The sequence below is a fragment of the Hippocampus comes genome, unplaced genomic scaffold, assembly GCF_001891065.2.
Source record: "Hippocampus comes isolate QL1 unplaced genomic scaffold, H_comes_QL1_v1.1 scaffold82, whole genome shotgun sequence".
In the NCBI taxonomy this organism is placed as follows: Eukaryota; Metazoa; Chordata; class Actinopteri; order Syngnathiformes; family Syngnathidae; genus Hippocampus; species Hippocampus comes.
In genome coordinates, this window is record NW_017805135.1 from 1,913,832 (window position 1) to 1,922,766 (window position 8,935).

An 8,935-nucleotide genomic window follows, 5' to 3' on the forward strand; every position below is an offset into this window, starting at 1 on the left:
TTTATGTCTGCTGACAGGGGGCAAGAAATAAAAACACTTAGGACTGTTTTCGGGTGTGTTCAATTAGGAAACTAGAGTGTATGGGGTTAAAACAAATCATGGTTTCTGTACTCAACTGTAGATGACGTGTGGTGACCATTTATTGATTTATTATTCCATATTTTTGTTACAAACGAAGGAGGCATTATACATTTTTTTCATAATTGAAAAAAAAAATCCTCGTGTCTTAAAGGAACCATCCAGTGAGGATGGCCCATTTTTTCACTCTAAACCTATTTATTTTTTTATATGGAAAATGATATTAGCTTGCAATTTCAATTTTATAAATTTGTTTTGGATAAATCAGTAAACAACAATAAAAGGTCAACAACTTAGCCGAAAATTGTTACCACATCCACTATCAGAAGATCATTCTGGTTAAGTTTGCTTACGTTAATGCTGCAGTTTCACTTATCTTTTGGCTTTGACGCGATTGTGATTTAGCCATCGCGTCAAAGTGGTTGCTTTGCTCTGGAACTTTTCAGAATTTCAGTTGTGCATGTGAGAGTGTTCCAGCATTGTGTATGAGAGCTAATCCTGAATTATGTCCCTGACAGCCCCTTATATCACGGCTAGCTTTTTCTTTCTTTGACTCTCTCGTTCACACTCTCTCGCTTTCTCTATTTCGGCAAAACATCAAAGCTGGAGGCGGCGGCGCTTTGATGTGGCGGCGTGCTGTCGAAGGTACAAAGTGAACGCGGGGGGATGTTGAGCTGCAAGGTGCCTCTGTAACATGGGGGGGCCGCACTTGAAAGAAGGTCCTGCGCAGGGGAGACGCGGTCGTGAATGTCCAACAAGTCTCAAGTCACAACACTCTGAAGGTCAGGGAAAAGCTGGACGTGACCTTGAAGGCAGAGGCCCAAGTGATGTGACTTTCCAGATTGCAAAAGTGGTGTTGGAAATCAAGTGTGACATTATGCAAGATTTTGGAGACTCTTGTGAGACTTAAGCGCCGTCAGAAGGGGACCACTGATGGCAAACAGGAAAAGTGTGATGACAGACGTGGAACAGGAAATAAAGTTAGAATGGCAAAAATTCTGATGATAACAGAACAACAGAAAATGAACTCTCAAATCTAATAAAAGAAAACTGTATGACGATCACCATGGAAGAGGAAATTTAACTGTGATGGTTAAAAATATGTAAGAAAAACTAATGATAACCATAGAACAGGAAGTGTAAGTTTGGATGGTAAAAAGTCTTCACGATAACCACAGAACAGATATGCAGAAAATGTTTGAAAAAAAAAATGTGTGATACAATTTTGAGTAGTGTTAGTTTGTATTTGTTTGACACAAGTTTACTTAATTTTTCACGTCTGCGACGAATAAAAATGTTACTTTAAAGTTGTAGCTTGAATTTTAATACATACAGTATACAGTATGTTGTAGTACGACAGCAGTGCTATACATACACGTGCAACATGGACATTCAAACCGAAGTGTGCGAGCCAAAGCTACCATTGTTGACCAGTAATGCAACAGCGTCATCAAGTGGCCTGATAACCGAATTGCACCTAATTTGCCTTTACAGCCCACACCAACGGAATCCATAAATGAGCGCAGTAGTTTAGCTGGATTTTTATCATAAATATATTAAATGGCCTCTGTTAAAAAAATGTTAAAGCTACAAAAAAATATTTTTTCTTCCGTCTTTCCCTTCAATACACATTTTGTAGGCAACAATTTGTCAGTAAAAATAATACAATACATGCTGATTTATATAGCGCTTTCACAACAGCGGCAGCTGTAACAACGCGCTTAATAATGTAAGTAAAATAACATTTAAAGGGAAAGTCAACAATAATGCAATTCTTTGTCGTAGTTTTTTTTCTAGTTCATTATAGAGAACCCACATAGGCAACTGATTATTTGTATTATTTATTCGAAAATCTTACGTGTGTATTCACGAATTGCAATAAAAAATAAAATTTTCTGGATCTAAAAGAAAGTAATGAAATATCACATTTACATTTCTAAACAATAGCCTTGAAGGTTTGACTAGAAGGCTTTATGCTCCGATATTTGTTGAAAAGGGCATACCCAAGAAAAAAAAATGAGTATTGATCTCATTATACTGGTAGAGTATCTTAATAACAAAGTTGGTATGATGTTATCCGCGTACCTGTATTTGTATCACTTTGTGTGACTTGCACTGCTGCAAAAGTACTTCCTGAATGTCGAGGACCGTTTGGCCAGAGAGGATCCAGAAAGAGGAAGTCGATCCCTGAATATTTTACTGTGTGCGCGTGCGTACGAGGACGCGTTTTTCAGTGTTCGTTTGCGTGCGTGCGTGTGCGCGTGTATATGAGCACGCGAGTGTCGGCGTTTGTTTGCGTGTGTCAGTGCATGTGTGTGTGACAGTGTAGAATTGTATATGTCAGCGTGTGTGTATGGGGGGAGGTGTGTGTGAGTGCGTACGTGCTAAATAAAGCCTCTGTGCGTGAAACTTTGAAACAGTTTCACTTTGCTACGGATTGAGGAAGAAGAAGAGGAAGCTCCGTCTTAGAAAACAGGCATGAGGCATGTAGACGATGGACCCGCGGCACGAGCATTAAGCTCAGAGCGTCCACTATGACACCATGTCCAGTCCTTGCTGATATCCACTGGACCGTGCCGTGTGTTCCAAGAAGGTGACCATGGCCCAGGATCTGGTGCTGAAGCAACGTAGCGAGATCCTTTGTGGTCTATGTGCCAGCGGGTCGCCCGAGCCCCTGGAGAGGGTATTGGATGTCCTCCTGGCCTGCGGGGAGTTTTCATGGGAGGATTACCACAACGTGCGAGTGCAGGGGAGGCCGCTTCATGCCAACGCCAGGCATCTGCTGGACCTGGTCTACGCCAAGGGGGAGGCCGCGTGCCAGGCTTTCACCGAGGCAATCCGGGAGGTCCGGCCTGAAGACCCGGGGCGTGTCACCGGGATGCTTCTGACCCGAAGGCCCACCTTGGTGGCAGAGCTCCAAAGCTGCATGGACGGAGCTCTGGAAGCTCTGTTGGAATCGGGATGCTTCACCCACGAGGACTGTGGAGACGTACGCTTACCCATACACACACCCTCGCAGCAGGTAGCACAAACGTTTAGATGCACACTCATGAACATGGCACCACGGTGTGTGTGAATGTGGGACAGTGTGAAATTGTCACTCTAAGTTTCCCATTGTATGGTTATCAGTGTATTTTTAAAAAGTGATGTGTTAGCTTTCTTAAACTGTCATACAAGTGTAAAAAAAAAAAAAAAGTTAACCACTGTGTAAATTAGCTTTTGTCTCATTCAGGCCAGACGTTTGTTGGATCATGTGAGCTCGAAAGGCGAGTCAGCAGCTAACGTGGTGCTACGCTACATTGAGCAAAAGCAACAGTCTGGGTGCAACCTAAAATCTGAGAAGACCACACCCGAAGGTTTTGTATCATTTCATACAGTACATATCAGCATTCTATCATCATTTAGTCAGATATGAGTCAGTGTACAGTGACTATGCACTTCGCCCCAGGTCTGTTTACGTCCTTCTTATTCTTATTTGGATTGCAACAGAGTTCAAACGGATTCAGCAGTTACACCACCGTTTTATTTTAATATCAAGCAATATTTTAACAAGGGTAGCACGGCTCACGTGACAGAGAGGTCATCTCCCAACTCAAAGGTTGTGGGTTCTATTCTCAACCCATTTTGAAGTGTCCTTGAGCAACATACTGATGCTTTCTCCTGATGCTGTGTCATCAGGAGGTAAAATGACAAGACAGTGTTTAAGTCCTTCTTCACATCAATCCTTGTGTACCTCTCCATTACAGAGCTCCTTATATATCAGAAGAAGTTGCGCAGTTCTGTGTCGGCCCAGTCCAGCTTCCTCAATACGTACGGAGGAACTGGACACATGTTGCTTGATGACATCTACACTGAAGGCCAGCTGGAGCTGGCTCAGGACTGCAAGGATCAAGGACATCTGGGCTTAGAAGACATCATAGGTACAGCGGGCAATGTGAATCAGGAGGCAGACACGGTCCTGATATCCGGGGATGCCGGCAGTGGTAAGAGCACCTTACTCCAGAGGCTACACCTTCTCTGGGCTCGAGGGGCCACCCTCCCCGAATTCGTCCTCCTCTTCCCTTTCAGCTGTCGGAAGCTGAATTCGGAACTCAATGAGCTGTCGGTCCAAAAGCTACTCTTCCACCACTGCTGCTGGCCCGACCGCGACCAGGACGAGATCTTTCGCTTTATTCTGGACCACCCGCACCTCGTGGTCATTACATTTGACGGTCTTGATGAGCTAAAGCAAAGCTTCTCGGACGAGCGCAGGGTCTGCTGCCCCACGGAGCCCGCCCCCGTGCATGTACTATTGTTCAACTTGCTCCAGGGGTCCCTCCTGAAGGGGGTGCGGAAGGTGGTGACCAGTCGTCCGGAGGCTGTGGGTTCAACGTTGAGGAAGCATCTCCGCAAAGAACTCTTCCTTAAAGGCTTCTCCCCTGATGGCATAAACTGTTTTGTCAAGAAACAACACCACGATTTGTCTGTGGCCTCTAAAGTCTTGGCATCCATTCAGGCCAACACAGCTTTATTTGGACTTTGCCACAGTCCGGTCCTTTGCTGGATTGTCTCGCAGTGCCACAAAGAGCTGCTGGGCTGTGGAGATGGGACACCACAGACCATAACGGACGTGTACCTCATGATCCTGCAGCACTTTTTGCAGCACCAAAACGCCTCGAAGTGTTCTGAGGGAGCCACTTTGCTTCAGGAGCACCTGGGTGGCATCTTGCATCTGGGTCAACTTGCTTTCCAGGGTGTAGAAGCTTCCTGTTATGTCTTTGCTGGCACTGACCTGGAGACCTGCTGCGTTACGGACAAGGAAATCTGTGCGGGCTTCCTCACCCAAAGCAAGGAAATGTCATTCCCCCAGAGTCTTCGGTACGAATTCCTTCACGTGACCATGCAGTGTTTCTTCGCTGCGCTTTACATTGTTTTGTCCAACAACACGGACCGCTCCACTGTAGCTAAGCTGTTTGAGGCCGACTTCAGTAGCACCTGTTTTTGGTCCTGCTTGTCTGTGGACCACCGCCAAGGGCTGGCTGAAAACCCCAATTCACAAATCACAGCCACTTTCGTCTCCGGTCTCCTTTCCCAGAGACACAGACACCTGTGGCTGCACTGCACCCCGACAACCACCGTGGAGAAGAAAGCGCGACAGGTGGTCCGTTGCCTCCACAACGGCATGCAGGAACACTTCAAGTCCATCCCCCCGCCAGTTCAGTGTGAAAAAAAGAGCATGCACGCCATGCCGGGCTTTGTCTGGCTCATCAAGTGCATCTATGAGATGCGGGAGAGTAATATGGCCGAGGAGGTGTTGAGCCAGTTGGAGGTGGACCACCTGAAGATGACCTACTGTAACATCGGACCCGTGGAGTGCACAGCTCTGGCTTACGTGCTCAAGCACCTGAGGAGTCCCGTGGGAATCGAGCTGGACAACAACTCTGTGGGCGATGTGGGTGTTGAGCAGCTCCTTCCCTGTTTGCATATTTGCAAGTCCCTCTAGTGAGTATAAAAAGCTTCCATACGTCATGATCTTGTGATCACATAAATAACGTATCTCCACCCCTTCAACAGCCTCAGAAATAATAACATCACTGATGAAGGGATTCGAAAACTGGTGGCAAAGGGAATCCAGTGTGACAACTTCCAGAAAATTGCGTAAGCCTTGTTGTAATAATATTACAGTGTAGACTTGCAGGCAGACCTGCCAATATGACCCATCGCAATTAGCTGTTACCGTTATAGTAAATCCTCGTAATGATCATCAAATGTTAACATCACGCTTGGCCCACATTAGATGGTATAGAGATGATGATACTCTAGGCAAAAATGGCTTTTTCATTTAGTCACCTATCTGTCTGAAACACTTGTTTCAGATTATTTGGGGCAATTCCCCTGTCGGAGTTCACCAAAGTGCCCCTAGATGTCGCCTAAAATGGCTGCATCAATCCGGAATAGCCCACTTCATGTTCAATTCCAAGCATGGGTCCTTGAAAGTTTGCTTTGTCATGGTAGACATCTTAACTCAACTTTATCTTCACCGGTGAACATGATTTGGGGCAGATAATTGATGCATACTTGAAATTTACGCCATGCTCCACCCACGTGAGATGCTGCAGTGAAACTGGTGTCAGGGGCATTTTTTTTTTTTTCCACGAATGTGCTCTCGCACCCCTTTTTAATAGTGAATCTCTAAAATGGTCATCAAACGTTGATACCGTGCTCCATCCACATTAGATGGTAGAGGAAAAAAGCAAAAAAACTTGGTTGTTTAAATCGGTGAATATAATCACGTCTTAACCACTGTGTTCCCTATTAGACTCTTCAACAACAGGCTGACTGACGCTTGTACGCAACACGTTTCTCATCTGCTGAAGACCAAGCAGAATTTCCTCTCTTTGAGGTTTGTGCAGTGTTCATGGTGTGTTTGGGGATGGGTGAAGATTTTGATCACACGATCATCAGTCTTTGTTTGTCCGCCATGTTGGAGATCCAAATTTTAGGATAGGCTAGGCCATTTTGGTAATCAAACAATCCTACGCGCGCGCGTGCGCACGCGCACACACACACACACACTGCGGCTGTGACCTGGTCTGCATGATGTGACTGGAAAACTGTCTATCTTCTCTATGTGCTCTCCTTCGTTTCAGGCTAGGCAACAACAATATAACATCGGAAGGAGCCAAACAGCTGGCTAAGGGGCTGGAATGCAACCATTCGTTGACCCATTTGGGGTAAGTTAGAGGTCTATATACTAAATGATATACAACAAGATGCATCTTAATTGTGTCATATTGAATTTGTTCAGGCTTTGGGGCAATAAGATTGGCGATTCAGGTGCAGAGGCCATTGCTGGTGCTCTGGAGGGCAGCAAAACGTTAGCATGGCTAAGGTATTACTTTCTGTTCGCAGGTCAAATGCATTGTCAATACAGCTTGCATTCAACAATGCAGAACCGAACGTGAAAATGTGTTGGTTGGATTGTCCGTACACGAGATGGCCACTTCCTGTTTTGTGGCTGATGATGAAAGACCATACCATTGTTGTGTACAGGATGGTGGAATTAACTCAAAAGATCAAAAAAAATATGAAAATAAGAGAATTGGGTGAAAGGTGTGGGGCTGAAACAACACAGAAATGTTGAATTCCTTTCAAAAAATATCTATTTAAATATGGGTACCTCAAGGGTAAATTCTACTCCCAAATATACTTGTGCGTGTTGTGCACCACTCACAAAAATCAGATCACACGCTAGCAAAGAGAGATTTGAATTGGGATTGTCGTAGAAACAATGCCTTGCTCAAGGTTTCCTCGACAGAAGGCAACAAACATCTCTCCCAACAAATAGTCGCCGATTTTAAATTTTTGACCAAAGTGAGAATTGAACCTGACTTGACAATGTAACTACCCGCTATATTTTTCTAATGACAGTTTGGTGGGCAATGGCGTGGGCAGCGCCGGAGCTCGTGCCCTGGCCAAGATGCTCGAGAGTGGCACATCACTGGAGGACCTGTGGTAAGTTTAGCTTCCTTGCGCAAGTGCTCCACCCTTCAACTCATTCCTCTTCCTCTTCTTCACTGTACAAGGTTAACCGAAAACTGCATCACCAGAGAGGGCGTGGATTGTTTAGTTCAAGCTCTGGAGCGTAACAAGCGTATCAAGTCAGTATGGTGAGCGTATAAACACTGTTTGTACTCTATGGCCAATGCTTGGGATGATGAGCTTTTGTATTGTAATAACCAAATTAATTTATTCTCATGCTTTAGTTGTTGTTGCGAGTGAAATTATGCTCATAAATGCCATGACTACTTTGGTAGTTTCGCACCAGCTGCCCTTTTTTGATACAATTCAGACTTTTTGTCTGGACTTGGGCCCGGCCGTGGCTGGTTAATGAACCTTCTCCGTCTGCATGAATAGCAGCATGTACCACCACAATATGTGTGCAAGAAACTAAATATTTAATAAAATAGAGACTTTGATGTGCACAATTCTTTATTTCAATTACAAATTCAAATGTTATCATTTGAGCAAATCTAATTATTAAATCAAATGTTTTTTAAATGGATATGTAAAATGTCCCTGACTATTTTTTTTCATTTTATTCACCAAAAATGGCAAATGTTGAAGCACATTTTTTTCATTTACTTTTTTTTAAATTTAGTATTTTCAATAGATTAAACAATAGATTTTTTTATTGTCCAAAGTCTTGGGACTTACTGGGTTAACCTGGAACCTCGGGTATCGTATTTCGTACCATATCATCAGGAAATATGCGTTGGTTTGACAATAAAATTCCTTGATTCCTTTTATGTGTGACTAGCTACCGGTGAGCTAAAAGCGAGTCGATCTTGCCCGCCGACCACACTTTGCCCATCCTTGTCCTATGCAGTCAATGCAAGCTCCTTGCAATTGACGATGCATTTGTTTTGCAGGTTGAGGAACAATCACCTGAGCCCTGAGGAGGTGGTGGAGATGACACGTCGTGAATCAAGACTCATCTTCTGATGCTTTAAAAAAAAAAAAAAATATATATATATATATATATATATATATATACACACACACACACACACACACACACACACACATATATAGTGTGTGTCGTCTCTGCTGAATGTAACCTGCCATTGTGATTCTATGTGGTAACTTTGCTTGCCTAGTCTTTACAAACACTTTTATGCATGTAGTGCAGATGGAAGATGGACTAGTTTATTTATTGACGTAAAATGTGTTTTTGCTTTTTTTTTTCCAGTGGTGATGTGACGACATACCATGTCATATTACATCGTATTATCGGCACAGTTGCCTTTACTCTTGATAGAAGATATAGATGATGATACTGTATTTCATCTTCTGTTGTTGTCCATTTGAAATAAAT

The 8,935-nt window shown here is 43.8% G+C and overlaps 1 protein-coding gene across 2 annotated transcripts; it reads left to right on the forward strand.

Annotated features, from left to right (window-relative positions):
* The first annotated feature begins 2,404 nt into the window (after positions 1-2,404).
* On the forward strand, positions 2,405-8,605 carry nod2 (nucleotide-binding oligomerization domain containing 2). Of its 2 annotated transcripts, XM_019866759.1 has the most exons (10): positions 2,405-3,100; positions 3,311-3,434; positions 3,825-5,559; positions 5,632-5,715; positions 6,377-6,460; positions 6,708-6,791; positions 6,866-6,949; positions 7,489-7,572; positions 7,644-7,727; positions 8,490-8,605. In XM_019866759.1, the coding sequence occupies exons 1-10, from the start codon at positions 2,678-2,680 to the stop codon at positions 8,560-8,562; spliced, it is 2,859 nt and encodes a 952-aa protein (XP_019722318.1). In that variant the 5' UTR covers positions 2,405-2,677; the 3' UTR covers positions 8,563-8,605. The 2 variants fall into 2 exon arrangements, with proteins under 2 accessions (XP_019722318.1, XP_019722319.1); XM_019866760.1 differs by lacking the exon at positions 3,311-3,434 and having other exon boundaries at positions 2,922-3,100.
* The last annotated feature ends 330 nt before the right edge of the window (positions 8,606-8,935 follow it).